General features: G+C 41.3%; 1 protein-coding gene across 2 annotated transcripts in view; it reads left to right on the top strand.

Annotated features, from left to right (window-relative positions):
* Positions 1-25,433, top strand: part of DPP4 (dipeptidyl peptidase 4) — an 89,823-nt gene that overhangs the window by 47,305 nt on the left and 17,085 nt on the right. For both annotated transcript variants that reach the window (XM_081314536.1, XM_081314537.1), the window contains exons 18-23: positions 653-751; positions 9,186-9,255; positions 13,324-13,518; positions 14,219-14,273; positions 16,549-16,648; positions 19,370-19,434. In XM_081314536.1, the coding sequence (XP_081170662.1) occupies positions 653-751; positions 9,186-9,255; positions 13,324-13,518; positions 14,219-14,273; positions 16,549-16,648; positions 19,370-19,434 (584 nt within the window). The remainder of the gene's footprint in view (positions 1-652; positions 752-9,185; positions 9,256-13,323; positions 13,519-14,218; positions 14,274-16,548; positions 16,649-19,369; positions 19,435-25,433) is intronic.

The raw sequence follows: 25,433 nt of genomic DNA, 5'->3' as shown, positions 1-25,433 counted from the left end.
TCCTTGCTTGTAATTAATGCTTGAAATCAGAGGCATTTTTTCATCAGTCATCTCTTACGCATCCTTACTAGGAAGTAAGTCCTAGATAGGAGGCACAATGGCGTAGCAATTAAAGATGCTGAGCTTGTCAGCTGGAAAGTTGAGAGCCCGGGTTCAAGATCCAAGTGCCGCAAAATGGGATAAGCTCCCGTTATTTGCCCCAGTTTATTTATTTATTTATTTATTTATTTATTTATTTATTCGGTTTATATACCGCCCTATTCCCAAAGGACTCAGGGCGGTTTACAAGGCAAAATTTAAAAACAATCCAATATAAAATTAAAATAAATTAAAATAAATTAAATTAAGTCTAGCCACAAAAATTAAATCACAATTTAAAAACAGTTCCTGACCATCTAACAACTCGAAAGCATGCAAATGCAAGTAGATAAATAGGTACCACTTCAGTGGGCAGGCAATAGTGTTGCGTGCATCTTGGTGTATGGTCACGTTGGCCACATCACCATGGAAATGTCTTCGAACACTGGCTCCCTCAACTAAGAAACAGAGATGAGCATTGCCCTCTAAGTAATAGATTTTTTTTAAAACCAGCTCTCCAAATTGTTTTAATTCTTTGATTATAACTTATCAAATATATCTGTTTTAATCTTAGCTATTAAGATCCTAGAAGATAATGATAACTTGAAAAATGTATTGAAAGATATTCAGATGCCCTGCAAAAGACTGAGAAATATTACTCTGCATGGACAAAGTAAGTTTGCAAACAAAATGTAGTTTTGAAACAAAATGAAGCAAATCATTTTTAAAAGTTGAATAAAACAGTATGTTTACATAGCTTTTAGAAACCATAATTTTGAATGAAATGAACGTTTGCAGCTCTTAGTTATTACCAACAGTGCCTCAGAAATTTTTTTCCTGCGATTCATAACAGGAAAGGAGCCATTATTAGGCTTAAGAATTTGTACTATGAGAGTTTGTAGATAAAGACCCAGCAGCTTGCTCAGCCAGCATTGCTGAAACCAGGATTATCTTTTTCTTGCTATCTCCATGAATTCCTGCTTTAGAGCCTGTAAACCATTTCAGGTGTGCCGATTCAGGATATGTGACATCTGCAGCCCAAGTGCAATTCTGATTATTGTCATGCTGATACCTATCAGTTTCAGCTTGCACTTTGGACTGGGAAGGTCAGTACAGTCAGCAACACACAAGAGTAATTCTCTGAAACATTTGCCTTAATTCAAAAGGGCAGAAAGTGAGGCTGTGGACCCGCCTGGCAGTGCAGTTGAACGTTGTGCTTAGAAAGTTGTCTCATTCACCCATCACAAAAGCTTCCTTCCTTCCTTCCTTCGTTTTATTTTTTTTTACAAATAACTCAAGATGGTGAACATATCCAACATACCTTCCTGTTCCTCTTTTCCCACAATAACAAGAACCTTGTGAGGTGAGTAAGGCTGAGAGAGTGTGACTGGCCCAGAGTCACCCAGCTGGCTTTCATGGCTAAGGTGGGACTTTCTAGCCTGGTGCCTTAACCACTAAACCAATCCTATCCTGTCCTGTCCCGTCCCGTCCCATCCCTTCCTTTTCCTTTTGCCTTCCCTTCCCTTCCTTTCCTTTCTTTTCCTTTTCCTTTCCCTTCCCTTTCCTTTCCTTTCCTTTCCTGTCCCGTCCCTTCCCTTCCCTTCCTTCCCTTTCCTGTCCTGTCCTGTCCCGTCCCGTCCCGTCCCATCCTTTTCCTTTTCCCTTCCCTTCCTTTCCTTTCTTTTCCCTTCCTTTCGTTTTCCTTTCCTTTCCTTTCCTTTCCTATCCCGTCCCGTCCCATCCCTTTCTTTTCCTTTTCCCTTCCCTTCCCCCTTTCCTTTCTTTCCCCTTCTTTCCCTTTCCTTTTCCTTTTCCTTTCCTTTCCTTTCCTTTCCTATCCCGTCCCGTCCCATCCCTTTCCTTTCTTTTCCTTTTCCCTTCCCTTCCCTTCCCTTCCCTTCCCTTCCTTTCCTTTCTTTTCCTTTTCCTTTCCCTTCCCTTTCCTTTCCTTTCCTTTCCTGTCCCGTCCCTTCCCTTCCCTTCCTTCCCTTTCCTGTCCTGTCCTGTCCCGTCCCGTCCCGTCCCATCCTTTTCCTTTTCCCTTCCCTTCCTTTCCTTTCTTTTCCCTTCCTTTCGTTTTCCTTTCCTTTCCTTTCCTTTCCTATCCCGTCCCGTCCCATCCCTTTCTTTTCCTTTTCCCTTCCCTTCCCCCTTTCCTTTCTTTCCCCTTCTTTTCCTTTCCTTTTCCTTTTCCTTTCCTTTCCTTTCCTTTCCTATCCCGTCCCGTCCCATCCCTTTCCTTTCTTTTCCTTTTCCCTTCCCTTCCCTTCCCTTCCCTTCCCTTCCTTTCCTTTCCTTTCTTTTCCCTTCCTTTCCTTTTCCTTTCCTTTCCTTTCCTTTCCTTTCCTATCCCGTCCCATCCCGTCCCGTCCCTTTCTTTTCCTGTCCTGTCCTGTCCCGTCCCGTCCCATCCTTTTCCTTTTCCCTTCCCTTCCTTTCCTTTCTTTTCCCTTCCTTTCGTTTTCCTTTCCTTTCCTTTCCTTTCCTATCCCGTCCCGTCCCATCCCTTTCTTTTCCTTTTCCCTTCCCTTCCCCCTTTCCTTTCTTTCCCCTTCTTTTCCTTTCCTTTTCCTTTTCCTTTCCTTTCCTTTCCTTTCCTATCCCGTCCCGTCCCATCCCTTTCCTTTCTTTTCCTTTTCCCTTCCCTTCCCTTCCCTTCCCTTCCCTTCCTTTCCTTTCCTTTCTTTTCCCTTCCTTTCCTTTTCCTTTCCTTTCCTTTCCTTTCCTTTCCTTTCCTATCCCGTCCCATCCCGTCCCGTCCCTTTCTTTTCCTTTTCCCTTCCCTTCCCCCTTTCCTTTCTTTCCCCTTCTTTTCCTTTCCTTTCCTTTCCTGTCCCGTCCCTTCCCTTCCCTTCCTTCCCTTTCCTGTCCTGTCCTGTCCCGTCCCGTCCCGTCCCATCCTTTTCCTTTTCCCTTCCCTTCCTTTCCTTTCTTTTCCCTTCCTTTCGTTTTCCTTTCCTTTCCTTTCCTTTCCTATCCCGTCCCGTCCCATCCCTTTCTTTTCCTTTTCCCTTCCCTTCCCCCTTTCCTTTCTTTCCCCTTCTTTTCCTTTCCTTTTCCTTTTCCTTTCCTTTCCTTTCCTTTCCTATCCCGTCCCGTCCCATCCCTTTCCTTTCTTTTCCTTTTCCCTTCCCTTCCCTTCCCTTCCCTTCCTTTCCTTTCCTTTCTTTTCCCTTCCTTTCCTTTTCCTTTCCTTTCCTTTCCTTTCCTTTCCTATCCCGTCCCATCCCGTCCCGTCCCTTTCTTTTCCTGTCCTGTCCTGTCCCGTCCCGTCCCATCCTTTTCCTTTTCCCTTCCCTTCCTTTCCTTTCTTTTCCCTTCCTTTCGTTTTCCTTTCCTTTCCTTTCCTTTCCTATCCCGTCCCGTCCCATCCCTTTCTTTTCCTTTTCCCTTCCCTTCCCCCTTTCCTTTCTTTCCCCTTCTTTTCCTTTCCTTTTCCTTTTCCTTTCCTTTCCTTTCCTTTCCTATCCCGTCCCGTCCCATCCCTTTCCTTTCTTTTCCTTTTCCCTTCCCTTCCCTTCCCTTCCCTTCCCTTCCCTTCCTTTCCTTTCTTTTCCTTTTCCTTTCCCTTCCCTTTCCTTTCCTTTCCTTTCCTGTCCCGTCCCTTCCCTTCCCTTCCTTCCCTTTCCTGTCCTGTCCTGTCCCGTCCCGTCCCGTCCCATCCTTTTCCTTTTCCCTTCCCTTCCTTTCCTTTCTTTTCCCTTCCTTTCGTTTTCCTTTCCTTTCCTTTCCTTTCCTATCCCGTCCCGTCCCATCCCTTTCTTTTCCTTTTCCCTTCCCTTCCCCCTTTCCTTTCTTTCCCCTTCTTTTCCTTTCCTTTTCCTTTTCCTTTCCTTTCCTTTCCTTTCCTATCCCGTCCCGTCCCATCCCTTTCCTTTCTTTTCCTTTTCCCTTCCCTTCCCTTCCCTTCCCTTCCCTTCCTTTCCTTTCCTTTCTTTTCCCTTCCTTTCCTTTTCCTTTCCTTTCCTTTCCTTTCCTTTCCTATCCCGTCCCATCCCGTCCCGTCCCTTTCTTTTCCTGTCCTGTCCCGTCCCGTCCCATCCTTTTCCTTTTCCCTTCCCTTCCTTTCCTTTCTTTTCCCTTCCTTTCGTTTTCCTTTCCTTTCCTTTCCTATCCCGTCCCGTCCCATCCCTTTCTTTTCCTTTTCCCTTCCCTTCCCCCTTTCCTTTCTTTCCCCTTCTTTTCCTTTCCTTTTCCTTTTCCTTTCCTTTCCTTTCCTTTCCTATCCCGTCCCGTCCCATCCCTTTCCTTTCTTTTCCTTTTCCCTTCCCTTCCCTTCCCTTCCCTTCCCTTCCTTTCCTTTCCTTTCTTTTCCCTTCCTTTCCTTTTCCTTTCCTTTCCTTTCCTTTCCTTTCCTTTCCTATCCCGTCCCATCCCGTCCCGTCCCTTTCTTTTCCTTTTCCCTTCCCTTCCCCCTTTCCTTTCTTTCCCCTTCTTTTCCTTTCCTTTTCCTTTTCCTTTCCTTTCCTTTCCTTTCCTATCCCGTCCCGTCCCATCCCTTTCCTTTCTTTTCCTTTTCCCTTCCCTTCCCTTCCCTTCCCTTCCCTTCCCTTCCTTTCCTTTCCTTTCTTTTCCCTTCCTTTCCTTTTCCTTTCCTTTCCTTTCCTTTCCTTTCCTTTCCTTTCCTATCCCGTCCCATCCCGTCCCGTCCCTTTCTTTTCCTTTTCCCTTCCCTTCCCTTCCCTTCCCTTCCCTTCCTTTCCTTTCCTTTCTTTTCCTTTCCTTTCTTTTCCCTTCCTTTCCTTTTCCTTTCCTTTCCTTTCCTTTCCTGTCCCGTCCCATCCCTTTCTTTTCCTTTTCCCTTCCCTTCCCTTCCCTTCCTTTTCCTTTCCTTTCCTTTCCTTTCCTTTCCTTTCCTGTCCCATCCCTTCCCTTCCTTCCTTTCTTTTCCTTTTCCCTTCCCTTCCCTTCCTTTTCCTTTCCTTTCCTTTCCTTTTCTTTCTTTTCCTTTCCTGTTCCATCCTGTCCCATCCCTTCCCTTCCTTTTCCTTTCCCATCCCATCCCTTCCCTTCCCTTCCCTTCCCTTCCTATGCAGCTTATTATCAAGAGGCCATGCAAACAAAATTTAATCCTCCCTTCCTTCCTTCCTTCCCATTCCAAAATATTGCTATTCCCTCCTTTTTGTCTCTTATCCGCTCCCTTTGTGTGGAGCTTGGCTTCTTCTTTTTTCTACTGGAATTTCTCCTTGTGACCTCAAACACCATCTTTCCCCAGTCCCTCCCGATTCCTCCCAGTCTATTCACTCTCTTCAAGTATCCATGCCTTCAACCCTAGCGTCTTGCCAGCCCAGCCAGCCAGCCAGCCAGCCACCCCATCTAATGGAAGGGTGCAACTTCTTTGCAGTGTTGTTGTTGTTGTTGTTGTTTTCTTTAGTAAAGAGAATTCTGTTCTTAATTAATAGCTTCTGCTACTAATGAGAAAAAAGATTTTACCTTTCTCCCCCACCATTCACTTTGGAATAATGAGAAAAAGCAACTTCCTTCCTTTCCTTTGTTCAAAAAAAGAGGCGTCCTTTTTCCCCCCAGCAGGAGAGGCTGTGAACCAAAGCAATAGTGTCATAGCACCCTCTATTGATATTTAAAAAACAGAAACACAAACATCACTTCCCCAAAATAAAATACAACTTAGTAATCCTTCAAAACAGAAAATAAAAAGAGAAAAACCTCATCAGTGAACAAAGCATGAAACAAACGGCGTTTGTATCTGACCTTTTTCATGCTGTATAAAGCACAGGGCTGCCTTCGAACTAATGGAAGACCTCAAGAGATGCTTCTCTGTCTTCCTTCCTACTACACCATGCCTCCCAGGTGATGACACAACACAAAACTGGTTGTAGGAGAAATTGGCATTTGGAGAAAGCCTATTTGAAATTGTTCTCAAAAGGTGACTTATTTTTGGCTAATTTTGCAATGTTTTATTTGAATGGCGATACAAGTAGCATCGACCATTCGTTAAGTGACCAAGTTACAACAGCACTGGAAAAAAAGTGTCTTATGACTGATTTTCATGTTTACGACCATTGCAACATCCCCCTAATCATATGATCAAAATTTGGACACTTGGCATCTGGCATGTATTTATGATGTTTGTAGCGTCCCCGGATCATGTGTCATGTTTTGTGACTTTCGGACAAGCCAAGACATTGGGGAAGCCAGATTCATTTAACAACCATGTTATTAACTTAACAACTGTGCTGATTCACTTAACAACTGTGGTAAGAATGGTCTTAAAATGGAACAAAGCTAACTTAACAACTGGCTTGCTTAGCAACAGAAATATTGGGCTCAGTTGTGGCCATAAGTCAAGGACCACCTGTACGTAGTTTTCCATTTGCCTGATCGATGCAAAGGAGTAGCACCTGGTCTAATTTTTCATTCTAGTCCCCTTATTCAGCTGCCGCAACAGCTGTACTATTTGTGAGCCTTGATTAATATGGAGTGACTGTACTTTCCTGCAGCCAATTCTTTCAGATGATTTCTATGATAAATGAGTATAACGCTGAAAGTTACGGAGATCAAAGTCACTTCCTTGCATGGAAATGTGTACAGATTTCACCCTTCACAATCATTGTCCATTAATTATCTAATGTATTTTCATAGAATCTGAGAGCTGCAAAAGACCACAAAGCCTCCTTGCACAGTGCAGGATCCAGTACAGCATCTCTAACAGATGACCTTACAATTCCATTAGAAGACCTCAAGTGAAGGAGAACTAACCATGTCTTGTGACACTCCACTGTCTGACAGCTCCTACTGTCAGGAAGGGTTTCTTGATGTCTAGTCTGATTCAGTTTTCTGTAGTTTAAACCCTTTGTTCTGATCCAGTCCTCTGGGACAAAAGAGACTAAGTTCATTCCCACTTCACATATTTGAATAGCAATTATATTTCTCCATCCTCATCTTTTCTGTAAACATATCCAGATCCTTTCACTGTTCCAATAGAACTTGGTTTCCAGACCCTTCCCCAACTTGGTAGCTCTTACTGTAATTTGTTACAATCCTTTTAGAAATGGGTGCTCTAAATTGGATACACTATCATAAATATTGACCAAGCCAGAGTAGACTGGAACAATTGCTTTATATGCTCCTGTTAATGCACCCTAATAGAGCTTTTTTTCATACCTGCATCATACCTTTAGCTTAGGTCAACAAGGATACCCAGATCTTTTATAGTATACAAAACCAGCTCCCATCTTACACTTATGGCTTATATTTTTTAAATGTACAAACGCAGAAATTTACACTTCTGTACGTTTTATTTCTTTTCCGTTATATACAGTACATACATATCACCCCGGTGCTCAAGTGTGGCTGGAACCTTTTGAATCTCTTTTTTTCCACCTAAAGTATTAACTACTGTTCCCAGCTTTTTATCCTCTGTATATTATTTAAGTGTCTTTAAGTGTCTTCTCAACTCACTCATCCAAGTTATTGATAAAAAGTGTTGAATAGCACAGAATCTAGTGGCACTCCACTCAGTACTTCCCTCTAAGCCAGGGGTCTTCAAATTTGGCCCTTTTATGACTTGTGGACTTCAACTCCCAGAATTCCTCAGCCAGGCACGCTGGCTGAGGAATTCTGGGAGTTGGAAGTCCACAAGTCATAAAAGGGCTACATTTGAAGACTCATGGCTTATATGGTCCATGCTGGCTGAGGAATTCTGGGAGTTGGAAGTCCACAAGTCATAAAAGGGCTACATTTGAAGACTCATGGCTTATATGGTCCATGCTGGCTGAGGAATTCTGGGAGTTGGAAGTCCACAAGTCATAAAAGGGCTACATTTGAAGACTCATGGCTTATATGGTCCATGCTGGCTGAGGAATTCTGGGAGTTGAAGTCCACAAGTCATAAAAGGGCCAAGTTTGAAGACCCCTGCCTTAGTGGTATAACAATGACCTGCTAAGGTTCCTGTTCCTTTCTGAGAAAAGATAAATGCAACATCGGACTTAAAAAAGCTCTGCCTTCTCTACATCACCCATTACTAATGGAGCCTTGGTGGAGCAGTGGGCTAACGCCTCCTTAAGTAACACCAGCTGCCTGCAATTAGTGCAGGTTCGCATCCCACCAGGCTCAAGGTTGACTCAGCCTTCCATCCTTCCGAGGTAGGTAAAATGAGGACCCAGATTGTTGGGGGCAATTAAGCTGACTTTGTAATAATGCTGCTTGGGCCCCCCCCAAAAGCCCTTATAAGCAGGCATATACATAGAATGAAGGCTATTGCTAAGCACATTGGTTTGTGCTTAAATTGTAAGCCACCCTGAGTCTTCGGAGAAGGGCGGGATATAAATGGGACTAAAATAAATAAAATAAAATAAAAAATTTTTTTTCGTAACAATAGATCTACAATCTCTTTGGCCTTCCTCCTATTTCTAATGTAGCTTTTTGTTGTTTTGGGATCTCTTATAAGCCTCAGCACTTTCTAAGTTCAGCCTTTCTAAATTTGTTCCAACAACCTCTGGAAAATGAAGTACTTAAAAAGCTCTTTCCTAGCTGGTCCTGGTTCTGAGATGCAAATGCAAGGCTTACTATAGAATTAGCAACCTTATTGCACCATGAAGATCTAGCCAGACTTGCTCACTGGGGGAGTTGGAGTTAATCACAGTTGCTGGTTCTGATATAAGACTGCATCAGAGGTTAATTTGACTATTAAATGTGCTTTGGGGTGTTTTGTTTTTATGGTCACGTTTTCCCTGGATTTTTAGTTGAAGTGATGATCAAACATTCAAGATTTCATAAGGCCTTTCCTTTTATTGTAATTAACACCGTAGCAATCAATTTTATCTAGCAAAAGTTTGCAGGTGGAAGTTTTTTTCCTATCACTGTAGTGCAAGCTTTTGATCCTATAGAACACGGGTGTCAAACTCACCACGTCACGTGACATGTCGCGACGTATCGCGACTCTGCGTTGATGGGAATGGGGTGGGGTGTGGCTTCGGTATGATGAAACTGGCCGGCGGGCCAGCAGTTCGACACCCCTGCTGTAGAACTTTTCCAGTTCCTGTCTCTCCCTGCCCTTCCTAGCTCAAGCTTACTGTGTATGTTCTTTACAACTATTAATGCATATTTCATGTTTTTGTTTGCTTTCCTATTTTTCTTCTTATTTTCAGCATACTGGTATCAGATGATATTGCCTCCTAATTTCGATGAGTCAAAAAAGTATCCCTTGCTCATTGATGTGTAAGTCAAACTACCTTTTTACCTTTATTTATGCTCATGTTACCCGTGACGTTTATTGTTATGTATTACCTGCCTAATGCTCTGTGGGTGCTGTGCAAAGGTTTAAAAAGCAAGACAGGTTGAGCCACACTGGTTTACTCGGGCCTCGGTTCTGAGTGCTACAGATTGTCCCCCTGAGAACCAGCTTGGATGCAGACAGTTCAGGGAGATGCAAGCCATCATTCAGCGGGCTGATGGCCCGTTTCTTCCACCCAAGAAGGCATTGTTGCTAATAAATTGCTGGTGAGGAAGAGGAGGAATTTATTGGCATCTGGTTGCATATTCTCTCAGAGGGCTGTGATGGAGTCATCAGATAAATACAAGCAACAGCTTTGCACTAGTAAGATTAGAAGAAAAAGAGCTGGCAGTATAACAACAAAAAAAGATTTCTAAGCAATTTCATTGACAAACATTTAAGACTTTAAGGTGCTTCAGGACACATTGCCTTTACCAGAAGAGTCTGATTTGGCTGCAGATTATCATGATGACAATTAATTTATGAGATAGAAAAGAGTTATCAGAAATAGGATGATCAGATGTAGGTTATAAAAAGCCAAACCATTGTTAAAGATCAGCAAAGAGTTTTCTGTGTTTCACTGGTGCCATCTAATGGTTGTTCAGAAACTGCACTGGTCATTAAGGCTGCCCTGTTCTGAACAAGTCACAATGACGTTAAAAGGCAAACCTCACTGTTACATATATGCATCAGGCACAAATGCATAAGCTTTAGTAATTGCATCATGCCACATATTTTGACAATCCCTCAAAAGTCTTGCCTTCATTGTCTTCAAATTGTTCCAACCAATGAGATACGGATAGTCCTCACTTAATGACCACCACTGAGACTAGAATTTCCATCATCAGTTGTTGCAGTCATTAAGCAGAACACCGTGAGACCTGACTTGATTTTATGACCGTTTTTATGACAGCCATAAAGTGAAACGTTAAGTGAATCATGCGGTCATTAAATAAATCCATTCCCCCAAATGGGCTTTTTTTTCCCCTTGAAACCAGGAATTTGTGAAAAAAAAGGCACAAATCACAATCGTGAGACAGCAGGATGCTGCAACCCGTCTTGAGCAAGATCCGCAGGATTGTCCGGGATGCTATACAATAGATCCTCTTCATTCGTGTGTGTGTGTGTGTGTGTGTGTGTGTTGTGAATGTGTATGGGTAGTATATGCTTCCTTTTGAGAGCAGGCAACAGAATTTCATTTTTAATGCGGGCCACTGTGTTGACAGTAAAAAATGACGATAAAGGTTACGTATCTTATCTATCTTTCTGTTACATCTCAACATACGTAGCTGAGAACTATTTAAATAAATCAGTATATAAATCAGGTTAGGACTACTGTACAGTTTGCAGTTAAGTAAAAACAATGGCCGAAGGATAGCTACTATTAGGAAAATGTGGATTAGACAATTGTACCATACATAAACCAGTTTTACTGTACACATACACGTATGTTCTTTACTGAGCCTGACCCTGCAAATAAAATTTAAGAAATATAACAAAGAAGGCACATTTCCTGGATCCTGAACATATGTTGTTGATGCTATTCCTCCTTCACACTCCTCTGCACATATTAAAGGATTTGCATTAATTAGCCTCTTCCTGTAATCTGCAAATTATAGAAATTTGCTTTTTATAGTAAATAAAATGCAAATATTCTGTATTTGGTGAAAATTGGTTGTGCAAGGAATGTAGCACACAGTAGTTGCAAGCATTTAATTTCTCTTTGTCCTATTCATATTTTAAACATAATGTTATATAATTATCATTGGAATTATTAATCGTTTCACTAATTAAAAATTTCAGTGAGCCATAATGATCAAAGACTTATTAAAATTCTGAACAGCAAAAGTGGATCTTGGTATGCTGTTTACATTTTTTGAAGATTAGCATTTGGATTTTAGAGTAGTATTCAGGGGGAACAGGAACATGGCCATGGTTCAGAGATTTATCTGTTTTCAATTAGGTACATTCTTCAGAAGATATATAATTAGCCTTCAGATCTATTGAAAAAAACCAGACCTCTTCATTTTTGCACTTGATCACTTTCTTAAAGAGTAAAGGTAAAGGTTCCCCCGCACATGCGTGTTAGTTGTTTCTGACTCTAGGGGCCGGTGCTCATCTCCGTTTCAAAGCCGAAGAGCCAGTGCTTGTCCGAGGACGTCTCCGTGGTCATGTGGCTGGCATGACTAGATGCCAAAGGCGCATGGAACGCTGTTACCTTCCCACCGGAGTAGTCCCTATTTTTCTACTTGCATTTTTACGTGCTTTCGAACTGCTAGGTTGGCAGAAGCTGGGATGGGTAACAGGCGCTCACTCTGCTACGCGGCACTCGGGATTCGACTCGCCAAACTGCCGACCTTCTGATCAACAAGGTCAGCGTCCTAACCCACTGAGCCACCGCGTCCCTTTCTTAAAGAGTAGAGCACTAAAAAACATTGAAAGAGGAGCTTGCGGCTTTTGTTAACAGTAGTAAAGTAGGCATCCTCAAAGCATTAAAGCAGCTGCATCTTTCAGAAGGGCAACTGCCTAGAAGGCTGTCCCTAGCATTTGTACATTAACTGTATATGTAGGTACAGATTCTTTGTTGCACGAGTACATGCACCACCAAGGACAGGCTTTGAAGCATCCATACAAGCCTTCTACAGGATGCAGCTGCTTTAATACTTCGAAAAGGATGCTATGCCTCCTCATTCCAAACAAGCTTTTCTGATCTGAGTCACAGAGCTGCCCTCTTGTACCCAATCAACATTCTGTCTGGCATCAACCTAAGGACTTCCATTTGGGGAGATATAATTGGGCAGCTGATTTAAGAGTGTTTGCTCTTCATATATTCCAGCAATGTTAGTGTTGTCAAGTAAGAGTATCCAGTGAGGAACTGAGCAAGCGACTGTGTGGTCCATGGCTGTAAGTGCTGTAGGAGCCCCAGTAGCTATAGGCAAGAGCAGCACTCTCAAGCAGCACCTCAGAAGCCATTAATTATGTTTGCTGGGCTTTGAGGCAAGACCTGATTGGCATTTGAATGTTCTGGATAAGGCAGGAGTCTGTTAGCAAATGTCACAATGCCAATCAGTATTTGGAAAATGAATAATTGAGCATTCCATGCCTTCCATTATGGAAAAAAGGGAAAAGGTGTGAGATATTGAGACATTCCTGCAATGAAGCAAAAACAAATCCTTGCAGCTTAAACTCAGTGTTGCTGTATTTGCACAAAGGCCAAGGGTGATGGAATGAGAGTTGGAATGTAGAAAATATAGATTGAAACTATCTCTATGGGCAGTCATTTAAATTGACAGGGCTTAGTCCTGAGCATTTAATGTTATTTGAGATTTCTTCCAGGAGCTTCAGGCTTATCCTCAACTTTACAATAGATTAGATTAGATTGGTCCAAAGTTACTCATTGTGTTTCATGAGAGGTGGTGGTGGTGTTGCTGATTTCCTGTTGGATATGCTCTACGTTAAACAAAGTTCCACAGCAACCATAAAGGAAGGAAGTTTTTAAAAAACCCTCTTTATTTTACAAGACAATGATGGAAATAATTCAATGGAGAGTGTGAAACGGAAGTTAAGATACCATAGAGTTCTGATTATGCCAGAAAAAACATCATATGATTCAGTCTCATTCCATATCATTTTGTGCTTCAGTTAAATTTTCTCTATCTAGAGCCTTCTTTGTTAATACCATTCTTATTAGAATGTATTAATTTTAACCTAAATTGCTGTCTATATTGAAGCTTTTGAATTTCCAGCCATATCTGTGTACAGTGAAATAAGCATCCAGTACAGCTAATGCCAGACAAATAATAAGAAAATACAAAATCCAGCATACCATCAAGATACATTTGACGGGCCTGAATCTCAGTTTTATTATTACAATGTTTGTGGCAAACTCAGATGAAGAGTAGGTTGCTGGACATTTTCTGTTCCAGCCAAAGTCCCTGTTTATATAAGAGTTTGGAAAATGCAGAACAGATAGAGCACAGCCTGGGTCAAGTCAGCCAACTTTCTTTCCACAGGTACGCCGGGCCTTGTAGTCAGAAAGCAGATGCCGCCTTCCGAATCAACTGGTCTACGTATCTGGCAAGCTCCGAAGGGATTATTGTGGCTAGCTTCGATGGGAGGGGAAGTGGCTTTCGAGGAGATAAAATTTTGCATGCGATATACCGAAGACTGGGAACCTATGAAGTTGAAGATCAGATCTCAGCAGCCAAGTATGTCTGTGCCTTATTGCCTTAGTTAGGATGGTTAACACCTTGACTGGATTTCTCTCAATGTTTCTCCTTCTTGCTGAATTTTTTTAGACTTGGTTTTTCTTCATTTCTCATTTTTCTGTTCACTAACTTTTATCACTCCCCTCCTTATACTAATTTAAAGCTTGGGTTTTTGTTTCTTTGGTTTTTTTAAAAAAAAAGTTTCAAAACTTACAGTAAATCTTTTTTTTTAACCAAATACACAGTTTTTGCAAACAGTTAACATATGACACAGTTAATTACTGTATTTGCACGATATAAACATTTTTGTGCAGGCCTTTCCTTAATGTTCCCTACTTTTTTTTTTGATTGATGAATTGGACTGAAATTAATTTTGATGGGTAGTTGAGTTAAGATTCATATATCAGTTTGAAAATGAAAATTTGATTCACACAAATGTGCTAATTTCTCTTCTATTTCTAACCCCAGTCGCCTTCTACCTGCTTCCTTTTGTTCTTTATTGGTACGCCAGTTATTTAAAAAAGTGGAACAGGAAAAAAAAACTTGTTTGGAATAAGTATTGAATATTAATATTTATGTATTACATTTTAATACACGTATTCTCCAAGGAGCAGGGCAAAGGAGGTTGTTGTTGCAAAGAAGAATAAGATAAAAATTTTCTGAGTATGTGAATTTTTCTGTTTTTTTTTTCTTTTCTTAGGCTATTTTCTGAAATGAGCTTTGTTGATAAGGATAGAATAGCTATTTGGGGCTGGGTAAGTATTAAAGCTAATTGTTTTGTTCAGATTTAAATATTCTGCTGCTATTGAGAAAAGGTGTTTCACTTGAATACACATTGTGAGAAATTGCTGTTTGTGGAGACACAGCAGACTTTTTTTTTTACAAGATGCTCCTCTGTATTTTAGTTGGCCCTCTTTCTAAGTAGAGAAATGTTTCCATTCAAACCCTGAATTATTGCTTCCATTTATCTCTCCCCACTTCTTTATGCCATCTGATGGACTGCTCAGACACAGAAACTAGAGCAGCAGCTGGACCATGGCCTTGATCCAGCGAGACTCTTTTTCTGCACTCACATATTCTTTAGTGGCCACAATAACTATGTGTTTGGGTTCATACTTTGCATTAAGCCATGAGTTGCTTATCCAGAGTTTATTGAGTAAACCATACTTGGATAGGTTCATACACTACCTTAAGCCATAAAGCATAATGTGTGAACTTCAATTGCTTGTTCCCACAACAAAAGCCAAAATCAAGCAAGCTGCATTGTGTTTTTACACTGAATCTATCTATGACTCTAGTCTGTCATGCTGTCCTCTTCGGTGTTTCTAGTGTAAGTTGTATAAGCTATATAAGGTTGCAGGAAATTACAACATTTAACTGTATTTCAAATTGATTGGGTCAACTTTCCACTTAAGAGTCTATTGTCATTATATTTTTGTGATATCAAGGGAATATTTTATGGTGCAAGGGAATGTCTCCTTGCACAAATACTCAAGTTCATCCTTGCAGTGGGAGAGCTATGTTAGTCTAGGGCCAGCTTAAAAAGGAGTTAAAAGCACCTTTTCCAATTGTAGTCTGGCTATAGATGATAGCTCTATTAGCCGGTCGCTATGCTGTAAGCTATGTTTAGCAGAGATGTTCAGCTGTTGGAATTAAACCAGCTATTCATGATACTCAACCACCCATCCAATGAGGTTAATAGACAAATTTATGAAGGCAGATCAGCTTCCAGGGAGGGCCTCTTAAAAAACAGACCACAAGAACGGAAAACAGAACAACAGAACTTCACTCATTGCCGCCTCCAGCTCGGAGCACAAACCACTCAAATGCATTATTAATATGCTGCAGCCCATACAGGACAATATTGTATTTTTTCAGGCCCACATTTGCATACAAAAAAACCATCTAACCTGGAGCAGATTCTCACAAGCAACAAAAAAACAACAGGATAATGATGTGAACCATGTCTTGCAACACGCCCAGATGTTTAGCTTATCCCTACATTTATACCAACAGCGCCATTGTGGGCCCCAACAAGTACACGTACACAATCAGAGATGCCTTCCCATGCTCTTCCTCTAATGTGATATGCACCAGCATCTGCCCCTTTGAACTCTACCTATGTAGGACAAAGTTTGCACACACACACACACACACACACACACACACACACACACACACACAGAATATTCATAGACACAAGTTTGACATCAGGAGTCAGAACAAGGTCAAAATAATAGAGAGCACTTCAGCCTCCTAGGACATTCATTGCAGACCTTAAAATGGCCATCTTGGAGCAAAAGCACTCTTAAGTGAAAGATTGCTGAACTCACATACATCAGATGTTTTCAGGCTATCTCAAAAGATCTCAGCAAACACAATGTTTTTTTATTAACACATTAAAAGTGTTAATTGATAGAATTATTACTTATAATCTGTCATATGTAACCTGTATCTGCAATAACCAACCTAAATTCCCCTATCCCAGCCTCATCACAACTTAACTCCTACATCAGTTAGTTAGTTAGTTAGTTAGTTTAGTTAGTTAGTTAGTTAATTAGTTAGTTAATTAAAACATTTATATAGCCACTCCTCATATAACCAACTCTGGGCAGCTACCAATCAAAGTTCTAGTTATGAAGAAGTGAACTGTTGCTGACAAAATATTTGCCTTTTAGTTAAAGTTGTTAATTAGAACAACTGATTCATGTTGCCCTGAGTCGCATGTCAAGTTGGCAGCTATATAATATGAAGGAAAGCATGTGACTATGTCTCATTCTGCCTAACCCAACCTAGATACGTCTCTTTTTGAAACTAAGACTAATGGGGCTCCCTTTGTATCCCTTTTTACAAAGGTACCATGCAAGTTTTACAAAGGGTTTCATTACCCAAAAAAGTGGTGTTAGAACAAGCCTTGCCTCATCGCTCAGCAAACTGACATCCTATTCTTTAACACACACACACTTTGTGAGAAGAATATTGCACCCCTCTTGGTCTCTTTGAAATATAATAATATTTCTTTTCTCTCAGTCTTATGGAGGTTATGTAACTTCCATGGTCCTCGGAGCTGGAAGTGGTGTGTTCAAGTGTGGAATAGCTGTGGCACCTGTCTCACGCTGGCAATATTATGGTATGTGTTTATTTCACAATAAAGTAGGAAGATCCTTTGTCAAGTAATACAAAAGTCATACTGGGAAATGGTATCAAGTATGAATAGTTGAGTACGTAATTCTCTCACATGAAAATACCATTTGGTCTGCCTTCCTGAACTCATGTGACGGATTACACATTGTCCCTGGATTAATATTTTTTTCCCCTACTGGAAACTTGGATTTGAAAAGAAGATAATTTGCTTAACCTTTAAATGGCACAAAATTACTTAATATTTGAAATTTTACTATAATGCAAATGTCTGCATTTGCATTCCTCAAAAGTGCCATGTGTTCCAAAGTGTGGAGGGATCATTTCTGAATGTCACAGAATTTGTTGGCACCACTACCAGCTTCCTTTATTACAATGAGCTCTGGAAAGAAGGGTCATAATTTTAATCATTTATTAGAATATTTACCAATGAAACAATAATGCTGATTGCCACTTAACATATATTAAAGTAGATATCAAACACTTAACCTTAGTTTGCTCGATGTTCTAAAAAGTCCCCAAAGGGAATTTTGAACATTAAAGCTATATATTCCTGCCTCACATTTTAATTCTAAGGATGAGTTCATTGAGCAAGTCCTGTGATGGCTTCCTGAGCTTCTGCTTTTCATTGGGGCTATGAGAAAACATTATTTGGATAAATTTGCTGGAAGTCAGAAAGGATGACATTTAAGCCCCTCTTTTCATGCTTTTCTTTTGAATATCATTGCTGTTTAACGTCCTCTGACCTGCTTTCAACGGTTAGATTTTACTGTTTGGTTTTTGCAAAATAATTATGCAACAAAATTATTCACGGATTGCTCTCATTGCAAATGAGAGTGCTATCTCCAGACAAATCATAACTTGGTTCTATATTTTGTAATGTTACAGAAATCTGTTTATCAAGAGGCAATACTGTATATGATATGCCTATATAGACAGACAAAGTGTTGGGATGTTTTGTTTTTTTTATATGCCATCTCTATCCCTCTTTTCATCAACAGCCCCAGAGGAGCAAATATGGTCCCTCTTCCATTTTTCCTTTTCAAGAAGCCTGAAAAGTAGCTAGATATTTGAAATAGCGTCATGCTGTCAGATTCCTGCTAATTTACCAGGATTTTCTCCAGCTCTTTTGTGGGGCATTTGTGTATTTTCTTGCTCTGGAGAAAGGAAAATCTCCTCCTTCCTATTAGTTGGTGGACTTGCTTCTACTGATGGAAGCATAAAGTTGGATCCCACCAATGAGTAGTCGAGACTCTAAAAAGGTAAAAGGTAAAGGTTCCCCCGCACATGCGTGTTAGTCGTTTCCGACTCTAGGGGCCGGTGCTCATCTCCGTTTCAAAGCGCAAGAGCCAGCGCTTGTCCAAGGACGTCTCCATGGTCATGTGGCCAGCATGACTAGACGCCAAAGGCGCACGGAACGCTGTTACCTTCCCACCATAGTGGTCCCTATTTTTCTACTTGCATTTTTACGTGCTTTCGAACTGCTAGGTTGGCAGAAGCTGGGACAAGTAACAGGCGCTCACTCTGTTCAGCATCCTAACCCACTGAGCCACCGCGTCCCAATCAAGACTCTACTGATGTACTATTTAAATTTAAATCTGCGTCTAGTCACACATAAGTCTTAACCAAGGTTTCCCAAACTGTCAGTTGTACCTCTCTTGGGGAAGTGCAGATAGAGTCCAGGGAAGATGTGAAAATAAATCCACATTTCCCACCTTAATTATTACTTTAAACTAAAAATGGGTGAGGACTGACTAAGGGTCTGGGGAGATTGAAAAATCATCTAGTTTTTTTTTTATGGTTACGGACGAGGGTACCCTGGGGACAGCCAAAAACATAGCTACACATCACACACATTGCCAGATGCTCTTTGTTTGGGGATTATTATTATTATTATTATTTTTAAAAAATGCTTAAAATGAAATAAACAATATGCTGAAGGGGGAAAAAATAAAAAAAAAGTTTGATGGTTTGTTTTAATGACCCTAAAAGAAATAGTCCTGTTTTCATAGCATCCTTAGTTTATTGCCATTCAGCCAGAGAAACAGACTTAGTAAAACTTCCATTTTCTTTCCAGTTGATCAGAGAATAATATTACTTTGGCATAAGGTTGCTGAGAATAATTAATAATGCTGTTGCTATGGACAACTGCATGCTGAATATTTAAAAATGTGATTCTTCAGTGCTTATTATTAAGAAAACAGTAAATTTGGGGGGAAACGTAACACAACAAAGCACTCAGTATATTGGTAAATAGGGACTCAGTGGCTCAGTGGGTTAGGATGCTGAGCTTGTCAATCAGAAGGTCGGCAGTTTGGCGGGTCGTATCCCGAGTGCCGCATAGCAGAGTGAGCGCCTGTTACTCGTCCCAGCTGCTGCCAACCTAGCAGTTCGAAAGCACATAAAAATGCAAGTAGAAAAATAGGGACCACTACAGTGGGAAGGTAACAGCGTTCCGTGCGCCTTTGGTGTCTAGTCATGCCGGCCACATGACCACGGAGACGTCCTCGGACAAGCGCTGGCTCTTCAGCTTTGAAACAGAGATGAGCACTGGCCCCTAGAGTCGGAAATGACTAGCACGCATGTGCGGGGGAACCTTTACCTTTACCTATATTGGTAAATAGATGCCATTGAACACCGGAGTTAAATAAGTAAGCATACCCTATAGATATTGCACAATGCCTTCTTTCTGTGTTCTCCTTCATCCTAGATTCTATATATACTGAACGCTACATGGGTTTGCCTGAAAAAAATGATAACCTGGATTTCTATGAGGTAAGGAGATGTCTTCCATACTTACTGCACAAAAGGAAAGCAACAGTGCAAGCTGAATCTCACTCAACCTGATTTCCATTCACCTTTTCTTCCCTGCACTTCTACAGTCAATTTTGGATCACACTCACGCACACAAAGTCCTACAGAACATGTGGGGAATGTGAGAAGTAAGCTGTGATAGCAATCGCCCCCCCTTTCGATCCTACTTATAAAGAAGTGGTTATATGGTAATTTATTTAGGACATCAGAAGCAATAGTTGTTCTAGGTGAAGAATACTCTAACAGTTTCAGTTGAGTGTTGCTAATATATTCCAGATGTTTCCTAAATTATTTACAGTGTTTTGCTATACTGTAGAGGTTAGGTGACTGCATTTGTTTGGAATATGGATTCCATCTGTTCTCTATTAGAATATAAATATTTATAAATATCTTTTGTGAAACTGTTTCTTATTAGGGAAATGAATTTGGTATGTTATTTGATATACCCTTGTGTAGAAATTTGGGTTCTGTAGACACTCTTGTCTACAATCTCTGGGTTGCAATAATCTATTCTAGACAACCATTAGGTGGCAGCAAATTGTACTTTGCAGTTTTTAATGTAATCTGAATATTTGCAGCCCAGAGATTATAAACCCTATTTATTTATTTTATTTTATTTTATTTTAATCCCATTTATATCCCGCCCTTCTCCAAAGACTCAGGGCGGCTTACAGTTTAAGCACAAACCAATGTGCTTAGCAATAGCCTTCATTCTATGTATATGCCTGCTTATTAGGGCTTTCGCCCCCCCCCCCCCAGCGGCATTATTACAAAGTCAGCTTATTGCCCCCAACAATCTGGGTCCTCATTTTACCTACCTCGGAAGGATGGAAGGCTGAGTCAACCTTGAGCCTGGTGGGACGCGAACCTGCACTAATTGCAGGCAGCTGGTGTTACTTAAGGAGGCATTAACCCACTGCTCCACCAAGGCTCCTATTAACATTATGTCACTTGGCACATTTATCACAAGAATGTGGTTGCATGGATCTGACCAGACACTCATGAAAATATCTTTTTATTCCCTCTTTCTTAATCTGTGGCATTTCTCCACTGAAACAGATTTAGGCATTTGTTCTTTGGCTTTTGAAGTTTGCATTGAAATGGTGGTATAGTCTCCAGGAGCAGTGAAATATTAACCTAAGGTATATCTTCTGCTAACCTTGCTCTTAAACAAGCACATCTTCTGTTATATCTCCTGTTGCAGCATCTCTACATGCCAGTGCATATCTGTACATTTTGTGCTCAAGTATGTTGTGTGCATGTTTCTGCTTCTTCCATATCACATTTATGATGCCCTTGCTCCAAAAAGAACTTTATAGTAAATTAGGATTCTAAGCATACTGTTCCTATTTTTCCATTACATCATAATAAAAATTCATGCACTCTGACATATCTACACGGTTTGAACACTTGTTGAAGTGTGCAAAAACTAAGCCCAAAGGAATGGAATGGATGTTGAGGGTGTACATCTGATCAGGAGATCTAAAATGGGTGGAAGATATCTTGTTTTGAAATAGAAATAGATATGCAATTGAATTAACACACCGACCACATACATCACAAAATCCACTGTGGACAAAGGCAGAAAATTTTTGCTGAGACCTGTTATCCTATATCTGCTCCTCTAGTTGCTACTTGATGAAGAAGCAGCCATTTAACAAACCCTGCTACTGGGCATCTGCTGTTCAGGTTTAACAAGAGAACAGGGAAGAGTGAATTATGGAGAAAAGGCCTGTTGTTGTTAGCTGCGAAGTCGTGTCCGACCCATCGCGACCCTATGGACAACATTCCTCCAGGCCTTCCTGTCCTCTACCATCTTCTGGAGTCCATTTAAGCTCGCGCCTACTGCTTCAGTGACTCCATCCAGCCACCTCATTCTCTGTCGTCCCCTTCTTCTATTGCCCTCGATCTTTCCCAGCATTAGGCTCTTCTCCAGTGAGTCCTTCCTTCTCATTAGGTGGCCAAAGTACTTGAGTTTTAGCTTCAGAATCTGGCCTTCTAAAGAGCAGTCAGGATTGATCTCCTCTAGGACTGACCGGTTTGATCGCCTTGCAGTCCAAGGGACTCGTAGGAGTCTTCTCCAGCACCACAGTTCAAAGGCCTCAATTCTTTGGCGCTCAGCCTTTCTTATGGTCCAACTTTCACTGCCATACATTGCAACTGGGAAGACCATAGCCTTGACTATACGCACTTTTGTTGACAGGGTGATGTCTCTGCTTTTTAGTGTGCTGTCTAGATTTGCCATGGCTTTCCTCCCCAGGAGCAAGCGTCTTTTAATTTCTTGGCTACAGTCCCCGTCTGCAGTGATCTTGGAGCCCAGGAAAATAAAATCTGTCACTACCTCCATTTCTTCCCCATCTATTTGCCAGGAATTGAGAGGGCCAGATGCCATGATCTTGGTTTTCTTAATGTTAAGTTTCAACCCAAGTTTTGCACTCTCCTTCTTCACCTGCAACAAGAGGCTCTTTAGTTCTTCTTCACTTTCTGCCATTAGAGTGGTATCATCTGCGTATCTTAGGTTGTTGATATTTCTTCCGGCAATCTTAATTCCAACTTTTGATTCATCTAGCCCTGCCTTTCTCATGATGTGCTCTGCATATAAGTTAAATAGGCAGGGCGACAGTATACAGCTTTGCCGGACTCCTTTCCCAATTTTGAACCAATCAGTGGTTCCGTGTCCAGTTCTCACTGTTGCTTCTTGACCCGCATATAGGTTTCTCAAGAGACAAATAAGATGGTCTGGTACTCCCATCTCTTTAAGAACTTGCCACAGTTTGTTGTGATCCACACAATCAAAGGCTTTAGCATAGTCAATGAAGCAGAAGTAGATGTTTTTCTGGAACTCCCTAGCTTTCTCCATGATCCAGCGTATATTGGCAATTTGATCTCTAGTTCCTCTGCCTCTTCGAAATCCTGCCTGTACTTCTGGTAGTTCTCGATCCACATACTGCTGAAGTCTAGCTTGTAGGATTTTAAGCATGACTTTACTAGCATGAGAAATGAGTGCAATGGTGCGATAGTTTGAACATTCTTTGGCACTGCCTTTCTTTGGAATTGGAATGTAAACTGATCTTTTCCAATCCTGTGGCCACTGTTGAGTTTTCCAAATTTGCTGGCAAATTGAGTGTAGCACTTTTACTGCATTGTCTTTTAAGATTTTGAATAGCTCAGCTGGAATACTGTCACTTCCACTAGCTTTGTTGTTGCTCAGTTTTTCTAAGGCCCACTTCACTTCACATTCTAGGATGTCTGGCTCGAGGTCAGTGACCACCTCATTGTGATTATCAGGGACGTTAAGCTCATAGTTCTTCTGTGTAATTTTGCCACCTCTTCTTAATCTCTTCTGCCTCTGTTAGGTCCCTGCCATTTTGGTCCTTTATCATGCCCATTTTTGCATTAAACGTGCCCTTCATTTCTCCAATTTTCTTGAAAAGATCTCTGGTCCTCCCTATTCTATTGTTTTCTTCTATTTCTTTGCACTGTTCATTTAAGAAGGCATTCTTATCTCTTCTAGCTATTCTCTGGAATTCTGCATTCAATTGGGCGTATCTTTCTTTTTCTCCCTTGCCTTTCGCTTCCCTCCTTTCCTCAGCTATTTGCAAAGCTTCCTCAGACAGCCATTTTGCTTTCTTGCATTTCTTTTTCTTTGGGACGGTTTTGGTTGCTACCTCTTGTACAATGTCGCGAACCTCTGTCCATAGTTCTTCAGGCACTCTGTCTATCAGATCTAATTCCTTAAATCTATTTGTCACCTCTACTGTATATTCAACAGGGATATGATTTAATTCATACCTGAGTGGCCTAGTACTTTTCCCTACTTTCTTCAGTTTAAGCCTAAACTTTGCAAGGAGAAGCTCATGGTCTGAGCCACAGTCAGCTCCTGGTCTTGTTTTTACTGACTGTATAGAGCTTCTCCATCTTTGGCTGCAGAGCATATAGTCAATCTGATTTCTGTGTTGACCATCTGGTGATGTCCATGTGTAGAGCCGTCTCTTGGGTTGTTGGAAAAGAGTTTTTGCTATGACCATCGCATTCTCTTGACAGAATTCTATCAGCCTGTGCCCTGCTTCATTTTGCACTCCAAGGCCAAACTTGCCTGTTATTCCAGTTATCTTTTGGCTTCCTACTTTAGCATTCCAATCCCCCATGATGATAAGAACATCATTTTTTGGTGTTAGTTCTATAAGGTGCTGTAGTGCTTCATAGAACTGGTCAATTTCATCCTCTTCAGCACTGGTGGTTGGGGCATAGACTTGGACTACTGTGATATTGAATGGTTTGCCTTGGATTCGAACTGAGATCATTCTGTCATTTTGAGGATTGTATCCCAGTATTGCTTTTCCTACTCTTTTATTGACTATGAAGGCTACTCCATTTCTTCTGAAGGATTCTTGCCCACAGTAGTATACCTGATGGTCATCTGAATTAAATTCACCCATTCCTGTCCATTTTAGTTCGCTGATACCTAAGATGTCAATGTTCAGTCTTGTCATCTCTTGTTTGACCACGTCCAGCTTTCCTTGATTCATGGATCTTACATTCCAGGTTCCTATGGAGAAAAAATCTTTACAGCATTGGACTTTCCTTTCACCACCAGACACATCCACAGCTGAGCGTCCTTTCGGCTTTGGCCCAGTCGCTTCATTCTTTCTGGCGCTACTAGTACTAGCCCTCTGCTCTTCCCCAGTAGCATATTGGACGCCTTCCGACCTGAGGGGCTCATCTTCCAGCGTCATATCGTTTTGCCTTTTGGTACTGTCCCCTTCATGGATTACTGCCTTGTCGTGGCGAAGGGGCTTGCGTAATTCAATGAAGCTATGAGCTATGCCGTGCAGGGCCACCCAAGACGGACAGGTCATAGCAGAGAGTTCTGACAAAACGTGATCCACTGGAGAAGGAAATGGCAACCCACTCCAGTATCTTTGCCATGAAAACCCTATGGACAGTACCAAAAGAAAAGGCCTACATTTCTAATAAATAAAAGCCATAATCATGAAAATGAGAGCTTGACAATGAGATAATATGTGTTAGAACTTAAAAAAAAAACCTAAGATGGGCAGCCATACAAATCATTATCATAAATAAATCTGGATTTCTGAAATTTGAGAACTAGTTTGGTGTAGTTTTTAAGGCACTGAACTAGAAACATATGAGTTCTATTCCCACCTTTATTTTTATTTTATTTTATTTATTTTTATTTTTATTCCATTTATATCCCGCCCTTCTCCGAAGACTCAGGGCAGCTTTACAAACTTAGCAGTAGCCTTCATTCTATGTATATGCCTGCTTATTAGGGCTTTCACACACACCCCAAGCGGCATTATTACAAAGTCAGCTTAATTGCCCCCAACAATCTGGGTCCTCATTTTACCTACCTCGGAAGGATGGAAGGCTGAGTCAACCTTGAGCCTGGTGGGATGCAAACCTGCACTAATTGCAGGCAGCTGGTGTTACTTAAGGAGGCATTAGCCCACTGCTCCACCAAGGCTTTAGCACAAAGCCAGCTGGAGACCTTGGGCCAGTGAATTTCTATTAGCCCTAGGACAGAGGTCCTGGCAAGCCACTTTAAAAACAAAACCTTGCCAGGAAAAGTGCCGAGACTTGTTTAGGCAATCACCAGGAGTCAAAAACTGACTCAAAGATACACCCAACAAACAAACCCCAGCCCTTAAAAACCCAAGATGGGCCGGTACACAAATCTATTAGATAAATAAATCTGGAGTTCTGCAGAGTCACCTGTATTCATGTCCCAACTTCCAATACTGCTGCAACCTAGAAGAGCGCAGTCCCATTCATTCACTCCAGCCCACCTCACAAAATAGTGAAGGCAGAATGGGACCATCTCAGGCAGCCTGGATCTTGTTTGTGAGTGGGTCCAAATGAGTTAGCCAGTTTTCCCTTCAGACAGGAAATAAAACTGCCATTGTAATGTCATTATGCAGGGAGCATGGTGGCCTAGT

Source organism: Vipera berus (genome assembly GCF_964194415.1).
Source record: "Vipera berus genome assembly, chromosome: 1".
In the NCBI taxonomy this organism is placed as follows: Eukaryota; Metazoa; Chordata; class Lepidosauria; order Squamata; family Viperidae; genus Vipera; species Vipera berus.
Note: the sequence above shows the minus strand (reverse complement) of the source record. Positions and strands in the feature narration are given on the sequence as shown.